The 22728-nt window shown below is 38.7% G+C and overlaps 2 protein-coding genes across 2 annotated transcripts; one reads left to right on the top strand and one right to left on the bottom strand.

The window, feature by feature from the left end:
- Positions 1 to 6487: 6487 nt before the first annotated feature.
- gng10 (guanine nucleotide binding protein (G protein), gamma 10) lies at positions 6488 to 7511 on the bottom strand. The gene is made up of 3 exons (XM_047372011.1): positions 7300 to 7511; positions 6720 to 6847; positions 6488 to 6633 (listed from the first exon to the last, which is right to left on the bottom strand). Exons 1-2 carry the CDS (start codon positions 7378 to 7380, stop codon positions 6722 to 6724), a joined length of 207 nt encoding a protein of 68 aa, XP_047227967.1. The 5' UTR covers positions 7381 to 7511; the 3' UTR covers positions 6488 to 6633; positions 6720 to 6721.
- Positions 7512 to 17352: 9841 nt separating this feature from the next.
- On the top strand, positions 17353 to 19924 carry nxnl2 (nucleoredoxin like 2). The gene is made up of 2 exons (XM_047373076.1): positions 17353 to 17880; positions 19296 to 19924. Exons 1-2 carry the CDS (start codon positions 17579 to 17581, stop codon positions 19462 to 19464), a joined length of 471 nt encoding a protein of 156 aa, XP_047229032.1. The 5' UTR covers positions 17353 to 17578; the 3' UTR covers positions 19465 to 19924.
- Positions 19925 to 22728: the final 2804 nt, after the last annotated feature.

Genomic DNA, 22728 nt, shown 5'->3' with positions numbered 1-22728 from the left:
CACTCCCCATACATACTCTACACTCCCTGGTCCAGGCACCGATACCCCATGGGGCAACGAGACCCTGGACCCAGGAGGTGGTCACCTTCCCTCTGGGGGTGGAGACAGGTAGACCGCCAAAGCACCCGAACCCAGGCTAGGCTAGCCTGGGCTGGTGCCTGAACCTGAGCAACCCCAGCCAGGACCCTGACCTGCGCAACACTACCCCAGCCCCCGACCACAAGCGCAACTGGGCAGACACTATCGACCACCGCGCTAACAATACTTTTAAAACACGGTATGGTGAAAAGCTGTTTGCTCCCTTACTAATCTACTTTATTTTTCTGGGGGTTTCTTTTCTTTTTTGCTACAATTAAATGTTTTAGGTCCTCAAATACATTTTAATATCAGACAAAGAACAGTTGAGAAATTGCAAAATACAGCTTTAAAATTATTGTTTAATATATTAAAGGGCAAAAAAGCTACTGAACCTGGCCCTGTGTAATAAACTAATAGCTTCCCAACCCTAATAACTGGTTTTGCAATTTAACTGCCATCAAGCATTTGCAACAGCTGGTAATATATCATTTATATCACTGTGGAGAGAAAAAAATTCAGCCATATTGGAGGGCTTGTGAGCATGAATGGTCTGTTTAAGATCACGCTATAACATCTTAGTCAGATTTAAGGCAAGATTGTGACTTGGCAACTCATATTCTTCATTTTGGCTTATCCGTGCATTAAACATACATTGAGCCTAAATCAATGATAAAACTAAAACTTAAGCTAAAAATAACAGTATAGTAGCTGCAGTAAACAGTTCAGCACAGTGTAAATGAAAGTGAAATTGAGCAGGAAAATATGTAAGTAAAACAGTACAAATGAAGTGCAAATGGACATAAACAGAACTGATGAAGTGAAAATGTCAATAAGGATTACGGATGTAGGTAGAAATTCTCATACTGTCGACTGATTTTTGTCCCCTCTGCCATGACTAGGTGCTGTTATACAGTCTGATAGCCAGGGAGACAAAGGAGTTTCTAAGTATGTTGGTAGAGCTGGGCATGGACAGCAGTCTGCCACTGAACACACTCCTAATAATACACTATTATAGATAATAAATAGTTATGAACTCAAATAAAAGTCAAACTGAATCAATCAACCCAAAGTAGTCCATATGTGTGGAGTGAAGGAAAATCATACATTATTTGCAAAGTTTTTGCAAACAAAAATCAGAAAATAGTGGTGTGCAAATGTATATTCAGCCGCTTTACTCTGACACCCCTACATTCAAATCTAGTGATGCCAGCAGCTCCCAGCAATCACCTTATCAGTAAATAATACAATACAAATAATACAAGTGTTCTGTGAATGCCTGAGAAGTTTGTTAGAGAACACAATTCAACACAGCAGGAACACAGCAGGACCAATATTGCAAGCTTCAAACATCTCATGAAGCACTGCTTTTTATACTACCAACAAAAATGTAAATGGAGTTTGACCACCTAAATTACCAGCCTAGACAGGAGCATTGATCAGAGAAACAGACTCTGGAGGAGCTGCAAAGATCTGCAGCTCAACTATTAGTTGTGCACTCCAATTACATTTTCTTTACAGGTGAGTGGCAATAAGAAAGCCGTTATTTAAAAACAGCTGTAAGGAGTTAACAGTTTGCACAGTTTTGTAAAAGAAGGTGCCCGGGTCAGATGAGACAAAGTATAACGTTTTGGACTACATACAAAATACTATCAGAATCAGCTTTATTGCCAAGTTTTATACATACAAACATACAAACAAGGAATTTGACTCTGGTACACTTTGCTCTTTGGTTTTGTTTTTGCATTACAGAATATACATATTTACAATGTACAATATACACATATATAATAAAAAGGTGCATTTGCAACATCTGTATGCTATTGTTTTGTACTCTATTGAATGTTCATCAGAGAAACAGCCTGGGGGAAGAAACTGTCTCTGTGGCGGCTGGTTTTAGTAAACAGTGCTCTGTAACGGCGGCCTGAAGGTAAAACTCTAAACAGTTTATGTGCAGGTTGTGTGGGGTCTGCAGAGATTTTAGCAGTTCTTTTCCTGACCCTAGACCTGTATAAGTCCTGGATGGACGGAAGGTCAGCCCTGATTATTCTCTCTGCAGACCTGATTATTCGTTGCAGTCTGCACCTGTCCTGTTTTGTGGATGAGCCGAACCACACTGAGATGGATGAAGACAGGACAGACTGAATGATGGCAGTGTAGAAGATGACCAGCAGCTCCTGTGGAAGGTTGAACTTCTTGAGTTGCCTCAGGAAGTACAGTCTCTGCTGGGCCTTTGTTCGAACAGTGTCTATGTGTGAAGACCATCTCAGGTCCTCAGAGATGGTGGTTCCTAAGAGCCTGAAGTGTTGTTGAGGATGGTGAGGGGGGTGTATGGGGGTGGTGTTCTCCGAAAGTCCACCACCATTTCCACAGTCTTGAGTGGGTTGAGTTCCAGGTAGTTCTGACAACACCAGTGTACCAGCCGATCCACCTGCTGTCTGTATGCAGACTCATCACCGTCCTGGATCAGTCCAATGACAGTGGTGTCGTCTGCAAACCTAAGGAGTCCAATGAGGTGCAGTTATTTGTGTACAGAGAGAAGAGGAGTGGGGATAGAACACACCCCTGGGGGGCACCAGTACTTATTGATCTGGTTCGGAAGAAGATGCTACCCAGTCTCACCTGCAGCTGTCAGTCCGTCAGGAAGCTGTTGATCCACTGACAGGTGGAGGATGGTACGTTGAGCTGGGTGAGCTTCTGGTGGAGGATGTCTGGTATGATGGTGTTGAAGGCCGAGCTGAAATCTACAAACAGGATCCTGGCGTACGTCCCTCGGTGGTCGAGGTGTTGCAGGATGAAGTGTAGACCTAAGTTAACAGGATCATCTGCTGGCCTGTTTGCTCGGTAAGCAAACTGCAGGGCCTGTGATGTCTTTCAGGTGCTTCAACACCAGCCGCTCAAAGGATTTCATGACCACAGATGTCAGGGCTACAGGCCTGTAGTCATTTAATCCTAGGATATGTATGGTGGAAATGGTGATGTGTGTGGGCAGTAATTGTGATGGTGGCAACGTTATGCTGTGTGGGGTACTTTTCTTCTGCAGGCACAGGAGAGCGGGTCACATTTGGTGAGAAGATAGACAAAACTAATTAATAGAAGAAAAGGAGAAAAACCTGTTTGAGACTATAAACGACTTGAGAATGGGCCTGTGATGCAGCCTCCAGCAGGACAATGACCTCAAACATACACCAAGAGCAACAATGGAAAAATAAATATTCATATGTTTGAATGGGCGTCTCAAAATATAATTCGAAATGGGTTTGAGCTGTTTTGCAATGAGTAATGGGCAAACAGTCAGCCTTCAGATGTGAAAAGCTGTTAGAGGCGTACCAAAAAAGACTCACAGCTGTAATTGCAGCAAAAGGTAGCTCACTAAAGTGCTGACTTAGAGATTAATAAAAATGCACACATTTTGCTGACAACCCTACTTTTCTAATGTAAAAAATTATTTTGAAACTCATTAAACTTTTTTCTTCCCATCTACATTTATGCATAATCCCTGGATTCTTCAGATCATTTTTATTATGCCCAGGTACTCAGAAGTCTGCTGTTCTGGTTGTAGCTGTATTTGGAATGTGTCTCTGAGTTTTTTTTTGGTTATTTAAATTTCTATCTTCTTGTGTGCATTGTTTGAATCTTTGAACTTTCAATATTTTAGAAAAATAATCATTTTAACTAAAACCTTTCTTTATTTTTCCAATTAGCAACTTTATAAATATTACATTGAATCACTTTGTGGAAGGCAATTGGTTTTTTTTTGACTGGTTCAGAAATAAATTCCACCTCCTATGATCTTGATAGCAAAAAACAAACTCTCAGTCAATCAGCAAAAGGTTTAAAATAATAAACTTACTGTTGCCTGGCTTTTTTTTATTCAATTTGCTTGTTTCAGCTTTTCAAAGCAAAAAATTATCTGTGGCTTTTTGTGATCGGTGCTGTTTGCAATACAAATGTTTTTACTTTCAACCAAAAGTCCAACAACAGAAAACACTAAAAACCTTAAGTCAGTTTAATTCCGTTTGGGCTCTTTAGATCATTAAGTATGACTTGTGAATTCCACCTGAGAACTCAATGAATGTAGTAAAATATAGAAATCTCATGGCAACATGATCAACCAAATATTTGGCCTTGAAGAGGTGCTTTAAAACACGAAAGGTCTTTAATACAAGGAAGACAATTTATTTGCCCTGAAACAAAACGGTAAACTCAACAGGAACTAACAGCCTCAGGCTGATGAGTCACTGATATTAATGTCACTGAACCTGTTCACCAAAGTAACATCTGCCTTTTTTGTTACATTTGCCCAACAAAAGTGAAGCTCTACTGAATAATACACACTAAGCACACTTTATGTGGTATATTTCTTGATGTACAATATTGGTCAGTGACCACCCAAAATGAAAAGGATTTTAAATTTAGACTGATAGGTAAGGAACCTTTTTTTAGAGCCAGGATAGCATTCTGGGTTTTCTAGGGCCATCATTCGAGCCCTTTATTTTCCACTGCTCTAGGGTTAAACCACAGCAGATTAAATAAACAAACATATTACCTGGATACAAATTCACCCCAGAAACAAGCCCTGGCAGGAAGATTGTACTTTTTGTTTTATCCTGAACCTAAGGGTGGAGCTTTGTGGTTGGAGGCTGCATTTCAGCATTTCTGATTTGAGGATTTCTTTATAAAGCAGTTGTGTGCTGAATAAGAATGCATTGTATTATTACCTGCACGGTGGCACTGTTGCCTTGCAGCAAGAAGGTCCTGGGTTCGACTCCCGGCTGAGGGTCTTTCTGCATGGAGTTTGTGTTCTCCTGTGCATGCGTGGGTTCTTACTGGGTACTCAGGCTTCCTCCCACAGTCTAAAAACATGACTGTTAGGTTAGCTGGTATCTCTAAATTGCCCTTAGGTGTGCATGGCTGTTTGTACTGTATGTCTCTGTGTTGCCCTGCGATGGATTGGTGACCTGTCCAAGGTGTTCCCTGCCAAGATCCGCCACTGTCTGTGGTACATGGTTTCTGTTAGCTTTAAAAGGTTTTCAATCAGAGAGTTTTATTTATGTCATGTTTGGAGACATGGGATAAAACATAGTATTTTAGGATTTTAAACTTATTAATGTTAGAATAGTTTACAGCAATTTTGCACAAATGAAAAACAAGGAAAGGGCTTCCTGCATTGTTTTGTGTTTGAAAGTGAGGTACCCTGCATGTTTGCAACAATATTTCGGGGCACCTCATACTTAATTTGTTAAACATGTATTTGGTATTATATGTTTCCTCTGAGTTCAGAGGAATTTAATTTATGTTTCAGAGTGTAAGCACTGTGTAAAAAAACAGAAATTGTGGCTGTAGGACAGTGGCTTTAATCCAGTCCCATTCTTTCATCCTATGTCACAAATGTGAGTGAATGCGGAAGTCTGCATTATTGGTAATACTTTAAAGTATTTCAAATTACAATTTAACGCAACAAATTATCTGCTGTGAACAATTATCGGTCATAGTTTTATTAGTAAAAACAAAGTCACAGGTTTTGGTGCTATAAATTTGTTTTTCTATACATAGTGGGCAAAACATTCTGCTAGAAACAGCTTGGGGTAGATTAAGGCTTCAGGGTAATTAGGTTCAAATGAATTCTGGGGGTCAGGGTAGCATGACAGAAACAAGCCAATACAAAAACCACCAGTTGACAGTCTCAGTATGTCATCCTCACATTATTTTTAAACCCTTGATCATTACAACATAATGTCAACTTTTAGCTAAAAGGTTAATTGAAAATTGTACATTTCTAGTTCAGATAAAAAACATAGAAAAATATTTTAGCCATATTTAAGCAGAGGTCAGTAATAAGGAGGTACTTAAGAAGAAGACTTGAGAGGCTCCTCTCTTAAATGTGCGCAATAAAACGAAAAAGGAAGTGATAAAATGGAAAGCCACCTCGTGACCGGCTAGACACTATTGATGCTAAACTAGACAGTTTTTGCAATAACCTTTAATAAGGTACAGGAATGGGTTTTATTTGACTAAAGACAAAGTATTCTAAAGGCTGTATTAACCCTTTTTTAATGAAAACACAGTTTTGATTTCTAATTAACCATAGCTTGGTCTTATGAACCAGTCCTAAAAGCAAACAGGGTTATCTTTCACTGTGTCTTTGCAGTTTGGAACAGGAAGACTCAGTTTCCTCCCTTTGGCCGTGTTCCTAACTTAGACTGAACATCAGGAAGTTCCAGCGCCATGAGATTCCAAAGTGTCATTTAGTGAACAGGCTAAAACATCCGTTTTGTTCCACAATATCCGAACCACAATATCACTCCGCCCCTGTGTAACACAGAGATCCTTCTTAAAGTCTAATATGAAGTAAAATTATACAATATTCCTAAAAAATCTAAAAAGAAGTAAAATAGCAAAGAAAGACATATATAACAAAGGTATATTTTATTAGGGTCTATTTTCTTATATAAAAAATTAAGAGTTTAGACAAAACATATATGGGTAAAAAGCCAAAATGCAGAAATCTCTTTTTCTCTGCAGAAGATGCCACAGTTGCGTTCACGTCTTCGTACACTGCAAAAAGCGCAAAACGTCTTAATTTTCTTTTTATGCTCAGCTGACACAACAAATGTTCCCTTACAAATAGAAAAGAGTCTGACCTTCACACCACAGCGCAGGAGCGCGGCTCTCTGAAAGGGTTGCTGCCTGTAGGGACTCCGACCAGCAGGGCATCTTTGCCTGCATTCTGCAGACAGAACTGCTGCAACTCTGCTGCTGCCTGGGACACCTGGAAGAAGCATCAAATGTTTCTGTAGGATAGGTTTTATATTTTGTGCCAAATAATGTATGAGTTGCAGCTAAAGAACTGAAACTTTACATGTTACATTTTACTAAAAAGGCTTTGGCAACAAACCTAAATACTCAGACCCTTTGTTTAAGTTAATTACTGAAAAAACAATGTAAAAAATAATGAGTTACTTGCTATACATTCTTCCCAAGAGAAAACAAGAAACAATTAAGCTACTTTAAATTCTGTATTTACAATAATACTATTGGTACATGAATGAGTCCTCAAGATTTTATAGTTATAGTTATATATTAGTTGGGGTGCAAACATTAAATCTCATGTAAACCATAATATTGTCAAACAACTGTGTTTTGTCAGTGCTCACAAATAAAATTGCAGAAACAAACAAGACTAGCAGTCTATGACAGCAACAGTAACATGTTGGTTTTTACCTTAATTCTTTCCACACTGGCCTCGAGTTTAAGTTGTTCCACCAGCCGTCGCATGTTGGATAAATTGGAATTAGAGGTCATGTTCCCAGTGATGTTATCAGAGGAAAGAAAGTTGTATAAAAGCAAAACAAAAGAGAAGATCTCTCCTCGCTCTCCAGACGCAAGAAGCTTGACTCCGCTGATGGACAGCAAATGCCGGACAAGAAAAGAATGGCCGGGTTTCTTTCCAAATGACCTCTGCTCTCTGCTGAGGAAGCAGGGAGAGAGAGAGAAACACACTGACCTCTATGTGCATTTCACCAACACTACAGGTCCTTCTCAAAATATTAGCATATTGTGATAAAGTTCATTATTTTCCATAATGTAATGATGAAAATTTAACATTCATATATTTTAGATTCATTGCACACTAACTGAAATATTTCAGGTATTTTATTGTCTTAATATGGATGATTTTGGCATACAGCTCATGAAAACCCAAAATTCCTATCTCACAAAATTAGCATATTTCATCCGACCAAAAAAAGAAAAGTGTTTTTAATACAAAAAACATCAACCTTCAAATAATCATGTACAGTTATGCACTCAATACTTGGTCGGGAATCCTTTTGCAGAAATGACTGCTTCAATGCGGCGTGGCATGGAGGCAATCAGCCTGTGGCACTGCTGAGGTCTTATGGAGGCCCAGGATCCTTCGATAGCGGTCTTTAGCTCATCCAGAGTGTTGGGTCTTGAGTTTCTCAACGTTCTCTTCACAATATCCCACAGATTCTCTATGGGGTTCAGGTCAGGAGAGTTGGCAGGCCAATTGAGCACAGTGATACCATGGTCAGTAAACCATTTACCAGTGGTTTTGGCACTGTGAGCAGGTGCCAGGTCTTGCTGAAAAAATGAAATCTTCATCTCCATAAATCTTTTCAGCAGATGGAAGCATGAAGTGCTTCAAAATCTCCTGATAGCTAGCTGCATTGACCCTGCCCTTGATAAAACACAGTGGACCAACACCAGCAGCTGACACGGCACCCCAGACCATCACTGACTGTGGGTACTTGACACTGGACTTCTGGCATTTTGGCGTTTCCTTCTCCCCAGTCTTCCTCCAGACTCTGGCACCTTGATTTCCGAATGACATGCAGAATTTGCTTTCATCCAAAAAAAGTACTTTGGACCACTGAGCAACAGTCCAGTGCTGCTTCTCTGTAGCCCAGGTCAGGCGCTTCTGCTGCTGTTTCTGGTTCAAAAGTGGCTTGACCTGCTGAATGCGGCACCTGTAGCCCATTTCCTGCACACGCCTGTGCACGGTGGCTCTGGATGTTTCTACTCCAGACTCAGTCCACTGCTTCCGCAGGTCCCCCAAGGTCTGGAATCGGCCCTTCTCCACAATCTTCCTCAGGGTCCGGTCACCTCTTCTCATTGTGCAGCGTTTTCTGCCACACTTTTTCCTTCCCACAGACTTCCCACTGAGGTGCCTTGATACAGCACTCTGGGAACAGCCTATTCGTTCAGAAATTTCTTTCTGTCTTACCCTCTTGCTTGAGGGTGTCAATAGTGGCCTTCTGGACAGCAGTCAGGTCGGCAGTCTTACCCATGATTGGGGTTTTGAGTGATGAACCAGGCTGGGAGTTTTAAAGGCCTCAGGAATCTTTTGCAGGTGTTTAGAGTTAACTCGTTGATTCAGATGATTAGGTTCATAGCTCGTTTAGAGACCCTTTTAATGATATGCTAATTTTGTGAGATAGGAATTTTGGGTTTTCATGAGCTGTATGCCAAAATCATCCGTATTAAGACAATAAAAGACCTGAAATATTTCAGTTAGTGTGAAATGAATCTAAAATATATGAATGTTAAATTGTCATCATTACATTATGGAAAATAATGAACTTTATCACAATATGCTCATTTTTTGAGAAGGACCTGTACATGGAAGCTTATTTAAGGTCTGAATGCCATGAAAAGTCAGAAACATCCATTTATAGTAGAACCTGAAAGACATAAAAACACTCAGACATTAGGTTTGACAAAACAGTAAATGTATGAATGAGCCTTCCAAGAAAAAAAAAAAAATTACTTCAACCATGAGACAAATTAATAAAGATTAAACATACCATAAAATGGCATGGGGGAGAGAGGATCAGTAAAATGTATTAAGATAAAATTAAAAATGTAATAGAACTCAGCAAAATTAATTACTTAACTTTTGATTCAAAAAAATAAAAAATATATATATAGTAAAGTACAATGAAAATAAAATCCTTCACTAGGAGGGTAAGCCACAAAAGGTCATTGCTAAAGAAGTTGGTTGTTCACAGCGAGCTCTGTCCACACATAAAAATGGAAAGTTGAAAGGAAGAAAAAAGCGTGGTAGCAAAAGCTGCACAAGCAACACGGTTAATTGCAGCCCTTAGAGGTGTGTGAAGCATAGCCCATTCAAGAGTTGAAGGGTGGAGATTCACAAGGTGTGAATAATCAGGTACCACACAGATATTTAAAGGGAAACAATCTATAACTGTAACATTCTTTATTAGAAGCCACTCCAGTACCAGAGACAATTTAATGCTCACCTTCTACCGATGATCCACATGGCCCTGTCTTTTAGTGTTTAACCCTTTCTCTCTCCTAGACATGGCGATTGACTGAGCTTAACTGTAACATACTCTATGTGCTCTCTTTCAGACTCTTACCTTGAAAACTGGCTTAGAGTTTATCTGTTCTTTCTGTCCAGGTGAAACAACTAAAGGAGCTACATCCATTAACATTTACTTTTCCTTCCCATTGAAAGAACTTCTGGATAAGTGCTTCTTTGTTCTCTTTGAGTCTCTGCTCTGTTCTCTCAAACCCCCAGTCGGACGTGGCAGATGGCCGCTCACACTGAGCCTGGTTCTGCAGGAGGTTTCTTCCTGTTAAAAGGGAGTTTTTCCTCTCTACTGTCGCTACATGCATGCTCAGTATGAGGGATTGCTGCAAAGTCAACACCAGTGACTGTCCACTGTCTCTACATGCTCATCCGGGAGGAGGGAATGCTGCAAGTCACTGACTGGATGCAATCTGCTGGGTTTCCTTAGACAGAAAAACTTTTTATCCAATTTGAATAAAAAGCTAACTCCGACTGCACTGTTCAATTGTTAGGATTAATGGGAATGTATGTACCTGACTGTTGTGAAGTGCCTTGAGACAACATGTGTTGTGAATTGGCGCTATATAAATAAAACTGAATTTAATTTAATTGAAATGTTATAGGCATAAAACCTGGGCTAAGAAGAAAAAGGACTGGACTGTTCCTTAGTGATCCAGCTCTCTTTTCATATGAAAGTAAACTTTTTCCACTTTGTTTTAACGAGTCTAAAGACAGTTTAGCCATCTACCAGGAAATTTAAGAAATGCCAATATTTTGGAAATGTCCCTTTCATTCTATGGCAAAACTTAGCCTCTGTCCACACTGTCACATGTATTAGTGTCTGCTGTAAAAATCATGGAATCAGTGTGTTTGATTGGCCAACAAACTGCCATGACCTAGACCTCACAGAGGATCTATGGAGTATTGTAAAGAGGAAGATGAGCTGAATGCCACTATAAGCAACCTGGGCTTCCTTAACACCCAACGGTTCTACAAACGGATCACCACCATGCCCAGCCACACTGATGCAGTAATTCAGGCAGAAAGAGCACCAACCAAGTATTGAGTCCTTATACCGTACAGTACACAGACATACTTTTCAGCAGGTATGTTTCTTTAATAAAAATCTATTTGTATAATATAAAAATGTTTAGAGAATCTGAATTTTAGGTTTAAATAGCTTCAAGCTGTAATCATCAAAACAGAAAAAGAATGCTTCAAATATACCAATTATGTATGATATGCATCTATTTAATATATTAGGTTAACCTTTTGAATTGAAATATTGAAAAAAAATCAAACCTTTTGATAAAATTCCAATTGATTGGGCGTGCAACTGTAGATCCTATCTGTGAATTTAGTCCAAAATGACTATGGGGCAAATCAGGAATCTTAATCAATTTAGTTTTAACCTGTGTGAATTGCACATTCAACTTATTCTTGTTAAGGATGAACCTATACAACACAGACTGTATTAACTTATTAAGCCCAAAGGGGTTTTAGAGCAATTTCCGCCTGAAATTAGATACCTTAAATAAATCAAGTATAACTCCACAGTTATAAGGCCTGCATGCAAACCTTTGGTACCTGTGTAAAGGTAAGGCATAAAAGAAAATTTTTCCAGTGGAACCACCATTGTAACTGCTACCATGTCTGATTTAATTGTGATTAAACAAAAAAAACAAAAAAACATTTTTGAGCCTCGCCAAAAGTTTTTTCTAAATGAACATTGCAAAACACTGAAAACCTTTGGAATTCCTAGGAGAACCCACAGGTTGCATTCATCCACATCTTCACTATAACTGCAGCAAATTTGGACTGAATAAGTTGAAGCATATATGTTCCACAAAAATTTTAGAGGGCAATGTGTTAGGCAAAGGATGCCAAAACTTTCCCAAATGTGTTTTTCACCTCATAAAAAGGAAATAAAAGGGAATCTGGTCACAAAAAGTGCTAATTTTAATTGTAGGAGTCCTTCTGCATATGACATAGCCTTTGGTTATGACATTTACCCTGTGTATCATAAAAATATACAGTTTCAAACATAACTGGAAGCTATCGAAGTAGCACGCAAGCTAGTAGCCGGCGGACAGCAACCAGCAGACTGTAATGTGCAAGCAAATTACACCAGAGAAGGTGCCAGAAAGACAAATTATGCCTTGTTAGAAAGGTGAGTGTCTCTAGTTTGTTATGATAGGAGACATGTTGGGGTGCTGCACAGAGAAAGGTGCTTTTTGTACCATTTTGTTTATAGAGTGAGCAATATCTGAGGGACCTGAAAATGTCATTGCCTGTGTTTAAGTTGCTGTAAAACTAAAAGGTATTTGTGCAAAACTCATTTGGGGAATTGTTTTGTGAAGATTAAAGCCTCCTCTTGCAATATATTTAAGAAAAAAAAAGTGGTGAAGTTTTACCTAGTTCTATAAAAAAAAAGGCACGCCCACCGGCAGGCCTGTCGGGCTTCAGAGGTTGACATTAAACCGGTCAGATGTGAAGATAAACCAGGTTTACATAACCAAGTCAAAACACAGTCTGTTCACACTCCAGTGTGTAATTATGTTTTACATAATCAAATTTATCTTTATGTCAAACATAGCATGACATAACACAATAATTAGTGTTAAAAAAAACTACAGTTTACTATGTGGTTAACTCAAACAAACATTTCTGTCGCATTTGGAACCACATAACGGACATGTGTGGTGAATTTGTACAGAACAATTTGTACATGTAGAAATGTTTGGCCCATTTGGAATTTCATTGTTTATGCCCACCTGGCCATTTTATAACCCACGGGCCACATCCGGGAATTTGATGTCTTGGAGGGTCCCACCTTGAAAAACTAAATATCAAATGCACCTTATGTCAATCCTGAGCATGAGTGTGAACTTGCTCCTTTTGTTTTGAAAAACGGCGACATCTAACGACATCTAACTAAGCACCCTTGTGCAGTTCCTGTTCATGAAGAAGGTTTTGTACAGTAAACTGTGAAAAAAGGCAGGTTTCTCTCAGAAATTTATTTTCATGTATATAGAATTTATAACACTGATTCAAAATCAAGACTTTTGAATAAGAAAAACTGGTTTAGACTTGTTCTTAGAAATTTTCACTTCAATTTAAATGATCAGGCTAAGCATACAGTCAAATTCCAGACCTTGTGTGTTTTTGACAATTGGTTTTGTAAAACATCCAGGTGTCTTTTTTTATATAATTATTATTGCATAACTTTGGCTATGTTGATACAAATACTATAAAAAATATATTTTATCATAAAGTTTGGCTAAGTTGTGTATTTTTGGTTGAATTTTTGTTTTTCATAAGTCTTTCATATGACCTTTAAAGAGAACAATCTATGTCTATAGAGCCGGCTCCATATCCCTTCGGCATTGTTGTGCCATTGACTTCAATTCAAAATTCATGTTTCAATATATAACCTTTTTAAATGTATTTCTGTTTTAACCCATAAAGACCCACATTTGTACATTGGTGAATGTTTCTTTTTAAGGTTTGACAATGACTTTTAAGTAATGAAGTCCCCAAGTGACATCTAATGAACATCCTGATTCAGTCATGTGATTAGTGAGGGACTCTGGGTACCGAAGACATCATTTCCAGAGTCTTTGTGCACCTGAGCAGCTAATGTGACCACTACGCTAATTTATGAAACCTTGTTTTCTTGTAGCAAAGGTACGTTTTCACTAACTCAGTAATTCTAATCCTTAGATAACATGTCCTATGTCACACATTACTTAGTTTGACTGCTATGATTCTACACTGTTTGTCTGCATCATCTCTGTCTGCCTGCTGATCTTCTATGTGCTGCAGCTATTAGGAGGATTGCTTTCACCTGCTCCTTCCCAGCCAGCTCCCTAACCACGCCTCACCTGCTCCACCTGTTCACATGCCTTTATAAGCAGCACTCTGACAGACAGTGCCATATTATTGAAAGCCTTGTGTGAGTAAATGTCCTGCCAGCCCGCCCGCCCACCTGCCTGCCAGCCAGCCAGCCAGCCAGCCCGCCAGCCCACCTGCCAGCCAGCCAGCCAGCCAGCCAGCCTGCCGTTGGTGGTTTCCTGCCAATCACCACCTAGAGCTTTCAATAAATCTTCTGAAACTTACCTGTTGTGTCCGCCTGAAATTTCAGGTCCTCTGTACTACCTGTTGCATTAATAGCAATTCAAAAAATTTTACATTGATAACTTTAAGTTTGTCAAATATTGCTGTGACATATATGTCACATCGGGCGGTAAACTTCAAATTGTAAAAAGAGATTTCATGTGACATATTTGTCTCAATAAGATCAAAACTAATCAAATGCTTAATCAATTTAGCTTCAGTTATTTTAGATTAACATAATTTCTGTTTTTAAATATCATTTAAACAAAGGTAAGTATAGAAAATGAATTATTCAAATATTTGATGAAACTTCAACTTGGCTTTAACCTAGTCACTTTCCAAATACACTGTATTTCACTTTTTTATAGAATAGATTAAAAAAAATATAATGTTCAAGATGCACTTGAGTTCATCACTGGAGAGGACAGTGAGTATGAGGGATGTGAAAGTAGCTCAGATGAAGACCCTAATTACATCCCCAGCAAAGGCATAGAGAGTGAAGAATCAAGTGGGTCTAGCAATTCCGATGGACTTGATTCCGGTGATTTAGATGCAGAGCCACAAATAAGCCAAATGAACCCTGGGCAGCAGAAGCAGCAATCAAGGGACAAAAATGTTCTTGGAGAAAGAACTTTTGAAAGCCCCGAGTGCACATTCAAGGGACAGTGTGCCCAACCTCATCAGAGTACTTTAGAAAGTACATCACAGAAGCTATGCTGCAGTTGCTAATGGAACAAACTCATTTATACAGTGTACAAAAATCTAACAGTTACAAATGTTAAGACCACTGTTAAAGAATTAGAAACACTGATTGGCATCTACCTGTGCATGGGTCTTGGCCAAATGCCAGGAAATTGAGCAAACTGGGAAAATGATACACGGTGTCCCATGGTTGCAGATAACATGTCACGCAACCAATTTCAGACCCTGCTGGCATCTCTACATTTCATTGACAATACAGCTTTGTCAAACAGACATGAAGAGGCTGAGTGATGAAAGATCCATGGCTGGATATGTTTCGCAAACAATGCCTGGATATCATCCCAGAGGAGCACAACTCTGTTTGATGAGCAAATGGTGTCCTTCAAGGGAGCACAGCCCAATAAGGCAGTATGTAAAGGGCAAGCCCCACTCTTGGGGATTAAAACTTTGGGCCCACTGCTCATCCTCTGGAATTCGCCATGACTTTGTTGTTTATCAAGGTGGCACTGGGAAGAACACCTTGCTCGGTATTGGAGGTGACCTTGTTGTGCAGCTGTGTGAAACTCTCCCAAAACTACAAAGTTTTTGCTAATAACTTTTTCTCCTCCGCTCCTCTTGTGCTCCCACTTTCTCAGCGACAGATCTACTCTGTTGGAACACTTCGTGGTCTTGCCAAGAGAGGTAGAGGATCTTTTTGACGCCAGGGTGAATAGAGAAAAGAGCATGGTTATTGTGAAGTGGTATGACAACAAATCTGTTACCCTGATCTCATCCTACTGTGCAACTGGGCCTCAAGATAGACAGCATCTGGAGCAAATCAGGAAAGACATTTGTAGAGGTCAAAAGGCCACATGTTGTGAAGGAGTACAACACATTCATGGGCAAGATTGGTCTCCTTGATGTATGCATTGCAAGGTACAAGTACCACATGAAGTCATGGAGGTGATATCTCTACATGTTCTGGCAAACCATGATGCTCAGTGTCATTAATGCATGGTTGATTTACCGACGTAATTGCAAACGACTTGGTGTCCAAAAGCCACTAAAACAAAGGACATTCCAGGCAGACTTTGCCACTAGCCTGATCCTTTTGCAATCACAAAGGGGGCACCCATCACAGAACATTTCATCACCACCTCCACCAACCAAGAGAGTTCGTGTTGGAGTTCCAGGTGATGTCCGCATTGACAAGGTCGCTAACTGGGCAGTAAAATGTGACAAGATGGATCGTTGCAAATATTGCAAAGTGATATCCAACCACCACCATCTGTGAAAAATGTGATGTGCGCCTTTGCTTCACAGAAGAAAGAAATTGCTTCAAATGTTGCTATTTGGTTTAGGCTCAACTTCCAAAACAGCCTTGAAAAACAAAAATGGTATTGACGTTACACAATATTCATTTCTGTTATGTTTTTGCACACCTGTTTAATGTGCTCATGTGCTCATGTTCAGTAGTTTATTGCATATACATTATCTGATGTTCGGTTTTCTGTAGTAACATTGTCAAAAGTACCTTCAATGTGAGACAGATATTTTTTTAATGACTAGTTGTTAAAGAAAACCAAGCAATGCTCTGAGCAAAGCATCATACACATTAAGGAACTGCAAATAAAGAGCTTAATCTGTGATAATAGGGAAGGAACTGTCTAGAGAATTCATTTCCAAATACGTAATAAATTTACCATGTACGCCCAATGTGACAAATATGTGACATTACAGATCTATGCCAGTGGGTGGAGCTATTTGAAAAAGAAAAAAACTTCATACATGTGTTACATGTGATCTGTTTGGTATAATTTACTACTCTCATAATTTTCATGAAAGTAGAAATGGGTCTGGGTTCTTATGGGTTAATTAAATGAAGTCATCTTTTGTTGTTTTCCACCAGCTGAAGACATTTGCACAACAAATAATTGGCAGCAACACCGATTAAAATTTGTTGACACTCCCAGACTCAGATCATCCAAATCCAAAAACAGTAAAAAATATATATATATATAATGAGCATGTAAGTCATTGGGAAAAACAAACATTTTTTTTTTAACATAGACTATTTAAAAGCTAAAACGTTTCGGGGCTAAAACCTGAGAGCATTCCTGAATATTTGTATGTATGGTGAGGACTGAAGTTGATAATAGCATATATTAAAAAAGTGGAAAGAGTATGTTAATACATTCGTCCTGGCAATCTTTAAAATATTTTTTTGTGTCCAAGGAACTCACAGGAAGCAAAACATAAAATGATTTAAGGGTTAAGTTATAAATATAAAGTTTTACTAGTCAGTTTGCTCGGATACATTTATTGTTTAGTTGCACTGTTTACTGTTGCGAGAGTAAAGCGCACATGTTTAAATGTTTATTATTAAATGGAAAAATTGTGTTCAGCCAATAGTCGTCCACAACAGTCACAGTCACTTATTATAGTTGCCCACCCCTGGTTAAATATGATTACCTTTGTGTTTTCTATATATCTATATGAACACATATTTAATCCACATTAAAATGTGGTTTATTTATGAAGTTTAGAGTGTTCGGTAGCCAACATCAGAACTGCCGAAAACAGCTGTAAAATGTCGTGCAGCTTTGTATCCTAGCAGCGGCGATCCAGCGTAGTGTGAAACCGACTTTGATGATGTCCGCAAACGCACCACCACCCTCTCGCCATCTCATTGGTCCGTATGTGATTATAGGGATTGGCTGTAAGGAGCTTTTGCGGAAAGGAAAGGTAAACATTACAGTAACCCAGCAAATGGAGAGCCAAACTGAACAACTATGAGCTAAAGCGACACTCTCCGCCGTCAACGTCCCGGCCTGTTTGTGTCTAGGTGTGAGAGAGAGTTTAGCAGACATGGTGGAGGTGTTTTCTGGCCGGACTCTCCTGAATAAAGACGGGGAGTTCGTGGACCCGGAGGAAGTGCTGAGGAACAAAGTGGTGGGGATTTACTTCTCTGCGGGATGGTGCCCTCCGTGTCGGGACTTTACGCCCGTCCTGTGTGATTTTTACACGGAGTTGGTGGAGGAGAGCGAGACTTCTGCTCAGTTTGAGATCGTTTTCATCTCTTCAGACAAGTCGCTGGATGACATGGTCGAATATTACCATGATATGCACGGAGACTGGCTGGCTTTACCCTGGAGTGATGATTATAAGCAGTAAGTTTCTGTACACTTTAAACTGTTTTAACTCGGGGAAGGTTTATTAAAAACAGTTAGACGCATATTCATCTTATAAAGTTAATACTGCAGTCTTTACCGCTGTTTGGGCTCTGATCCACCTTATATAAACTAGCTATGAGGTCACCCTCTCAGGGATTAGGTTTAAAAGCAGAGCAGGCAGTGTTTCCACAGACTGATTGTGTCCTGACCTTTTATACTGCGTTAATGGCTACACTCACATTATTAGAGAGAAATGCATGAACAGGCTTTACACATCTATGTATTTTCCCTAAATACATTTGTGTAAAATCACAAATTTATTTGTGGAGCACGTTCCATATACAAAGTACTTTACCAGCTTAAAAACAGGTTAAAAACATACAGACAGAGATAAAAACACAAGTAGAAATTATATAACTATGTAAAGCTTTACATTGAATGATAAAAAAGCCATTATAAATGAAGAGGAACTGGGCAAACAGAGTCATGTAGTGGGGACCCACTGGCAATGAATATTATAAAGATGCACACATTTTAAATCCTAAAATTAAAAAATAAAAAGATCAAGCCATTTGTGATCAATTCTAAACTAATGGTAAATGCAATACAATCAAAGAGAGTCGAATAAAATAAATGTTAAAATTGTTTCAGGAAGCAGAAAGGAAAAATAAAAACTAACTGAAAAAACTGCTGTTCACATTAACTAAAGACAAACTGGATAGATCCAGTTTGTCTTTAGTTCGCTTTTGAAAACATAAACACCCTCATCTGCCTTCAAGCCTTTAGAAAAAGATGCCTCACTGTGACTGTAAACTGAAGCAGTTTTAGCTCTGTGTGGCCATATTTTCACACAGTTCTTGCACTTAAACAGCAATGCAATTAAGCAATGGAAACATGTTTCAGCACAACTGACAAAATATTTGTGTTTTTTAGGAAGTGCTTGCGCCACCCACCTGATAGGATGCCGCCCTGGGCTTTTAACCTATATTAGAAACCACAACCCAAAAGCACCGAAAAATGAATTCTAATCGAATTTTAATGTGTGCAACATTATAGTCACAAAGGACTGCTGTAGGTCAGGGAAATACGCTTTGAAGTATAAATGGGGATGATCATGTGATTACTTCATGCGTGTCGTATTCCCTTTAAAACAAAATCTAAATCTGGCAAAATAGGAATAAGCAGGTCAAACCTCAAAGAAAACCAGAAATCGTCTTTGGCCACGGAAAACCTAGGCGCAGCATCTTAAATTTTAACCAAACATTTAAATGTAATATAATATTTGAGAGATCTTGCTCTTCTGCCAGGCAGATATGAAATGGATTTATTTCAAAAGCATAGACGGTGAAAACTTAATGTGACCAAAGTTGTACTAATAAACCTGTTTTTGTTTTCTTTCTTGTTTCTTCTAGTGAATTAAAGCAGCGTTACAAGATCACAGCCGTTCCCAAACTGGTGATTGTGAAGGAGAACGGCGATGTGATCACCGATAAGGGCAGGAAGCAGATTCGAGACCGAGGCCTTGCCTGCTTCAGGTCCTGGCTGGAAGCTGCTGAAATCTTTCAGAACTTCAAGGGTTAAGGAAGAGCATAAACCAAAAGTTGCTTGTGAAATACTTCATTCACTCAAGTCTGAAGTGTGTGCAGAATAAAACAAAAAAGTAAAACAAAAAAAAAAGATTTCCCTAACCTAAAAATATATCTTACTTGTTCCTGATATTTTTAGCCTTAAAACACTGTGATTGAGCTCCTTTGATAACAGCTTTGCAAACATGCAGTTACATACTAAGATGCTGCTAGTTGCAGGCCTTCCTATGCATTAAGGATAAATCTCAGGCTCAGCTGTAAGGGAAACTGTATGATTTGTGTTAATAACAGCTGCCGTAGATCTCAGGTTCTATTAAAGCATGCTTCTGCAACAGTTGAGCTTTCATAATAAGGAGAAATGTAAAATATTTCATTGGTTATATTTATTAAGCTGCCTGTATTTTTTGCATTGTTTTTTTTTTTAATAATTGGTAATAAAAATGCATATCTTGTGATCTCTGATGTTCATCAAGTGTATGTATCACTCAGCTTTTGTTAAAAAGAAAAACAAACTCGAATCCCCTTTGCCTCATTAAATGGTAGAAATCCCAGAGGATCTGTTTCCAGCATGTTGGCACTTTCACCATCAAACAACCTAATTGCATGTTCCCCCTGCGTGTGCTGAGTCGGCAGCAATCAATTTGTGCATGTACATCCAATAACATGATGACTTCATGATCCTCGCAGCACAGGCTGGTCCCTGCAGGTCTGTTTGCTTTGAAACTCCTTCAAAGTGTTCACAGATTCTAAGTATTACCCCCTCGCTCTGTCGAAGAGTAAACTGTGCACCGTTCCTTAAATCAGATCAGGTATTTTTACACAACGCTTTAACACAGGCGCATCTCGAGGTGACAGCAACCTTTTCAGATCCTACCAGTAAAAATTATGCAAGTCGAAGTGAATTGAAGCACAAGACACAAATTGGCATGATGGAAAGAGAGCTGTCAAACCCTTAGCCATCCGCTGCACATCAAAGTGGATGGTAGTGTTTTGCTACCCAGAAGAAATTCATTGATCGAGTTTGCATCATATCTGAGTTAACACAGGAGATGTCGGGGTTTTGCAGACTCCCACAAGAGGTCGCTGTTGCCCGTATAGGAAAATAATTGATCAATTTCCTTATCCTGTTGCACCTGTAGTAACAGAAATGTTAGAGGCATCTGAAAGTATTTGTTTCTTTTTATGTAAAGTGCATATTTTTCACCTTGACTGTTCCCGTGTGTAGCCATCTGTTTTCATTTATCTGCCATCAGTTAAAATATTTAACTCAAGAAAAATGTTTCATTATAGATTCTGGATTTTTCCATGAGAGGCTGGAAGAATTATTAGGCAGTGGATGCCACCTTAAGAAGAAGTAGATTATTAATGTGGTCAAATCTAAATGATTTTGTTGACTTGTTAGATTTATAAACAGTATTTGTACGCAGAATGCCTAACTATGAATTGTGTGCTAATTCATGCAATCTTGGTCAGATGTTTAATACATTGTCATTAGCATAAAAGTCATATCATGGGCCCTTTTAATGGGTTATTTAAACTGTTCTGGAAGGACTTTGCAGCAATAACATTTAAGGGTTTTTTAAGCAAGAACTGTGTGCAAATATTTACATTCAATGCAGATTTCCATTTTTCCATCTAAGGTTGAGATTATACAAACTGGCAAAAATGTTTAGGCAGGTGTGAAAAACTGCTGTACACAAATAATGCTTTCAAAAATGGAAGTGTTAATCATTTATTTTTATCAATCAACAAAATGCAGGGAATGAACAAAAGATCCTGCCAGAATTACGTGAGTGGGAGTCTATGAATGCCTATATATTTGGGTTTGTGTGTTTATATATATACTTTTTAATTTGGGGAACAGAGAAGATGCACCATAAATTCCAACTGATGCTCATTATTCGTGTTTTTTTTAAATAATTGACGTTGAAGATTACATAATCATTCCAGTCCATAAAAAGAATCATTCCAAAATATAAAACGAACGGTTAAAGAACTCATTATATGCCTAAGACTAAAATATTTACTGCTATGACAACAGTCTGAAGTTATACCTTACGAAAGGTGACATGTGAATGTGTCCCAAGTTTAGACAGCCTTTGCTCTGGACTGAATATATCAATATACTGTGCACAATATAAACTATAAGACAAGTCAGTTTAAATATCCCTGTTCAAATGCTTGTTCAAATCACTCATGCGATCCCATTGTTGCTTACAATCTCTTTGAAATGTAGGGAGTGATGTTTGGTCATTGCTGAGGCTTGTATGACTCACCAGTAAAGGTAGGTGGACAAATACATGTGTTTTGCATGCACGCACAAAACTCCTCACCATGAAACTCCTACCTCCATACCTCTGTGCTTCACTGTCAAAACTCTTAAGTTTGTTCAGGTTTGCCAATTTTACATCTATCATCTGAATTAAGACATGTTAGTGTGGTCTCATGGAAATGAGACCACAATTAAACGAATACTAATATAAACTCGACTGTTTTTCATGTTCTTTGCTTAAGTTTAGTTCTGTTTAAAAGAAGAAATGGGATGCAATTTTTGCACGATGTAGCTTCTTGTGTGGCACAATTTAAGTCGCAATACAATGCATTCTGCAATATTAATCGGTGCAATTTTTTCCTGCTGCCTGATTAAGATCAAGCTCCACTGTAACTTAAGATGTCCACTTCAAATTTGGACTTCTTGTTGTTGTTCACCAATGAATGGCAGCAGTGTTTCCGTCTGGTGTAACAGTAAGTCAACTAACAAGGCTGGCTTTATGCGAGAACAGGGGGTTAAGGCGGGACCGACGGACCAGAAAGACAGAGCGCTTTCTACCTCAGCCTATTAAGGAAGAGAAAATCCGTTAGAAAGTTTCAAAATAAGATTCATATGTTTTGCAAATTTAACAAGTACCCTATTGGTTTTTTTAGAACATGTTAGCAAATGGTAAAACAAAAAAAAAATAAAAAAATAAAAACGGACGTATTTTTGCAGGTGAGTTTACATAAAAATGTAAAACCAATGCTTTTGTTTGTGATAACTTTACTTTAGCTGCACATCGTCTTTTAAATTAGAATTTTTTACCAAATTTATCTCAAATCCAACATCCACATATGTGGAAGTGTAGCCCTCAGTAACGCCCGTCCTTTTCCTTACCTGTTTGAGCCCAAATGTCTACTGTGAGAAAGGCTCATTGAGTAAAACTTGCAAAATCATTGATACCCATGAAACCTTTTTCACATTTCTGTCACGTTACAACCAAAA

This window comes from Girardinichthys multiradiatus, chromosome 8 (genome assembly GCF_021462225.1).
Source record: "Girardinichthys multiradiatus isolate DD_20200921_A chromosome 8, DD_fGirMul_XY1, whole genome shotgun sequence".
Lineage (NCBI taxonomy): Eukaryota > Metazoa > Chordata > Actinopteri > Cyprinodontiformes > Goodeidae > Girardinichthys > Girardinichthys multiradiatus.
The sequence above is the reverse complement of the archived record's forward strand: the minus strand, read 5'-3'. Positions and strand labels throughout refer to the sequence as shown.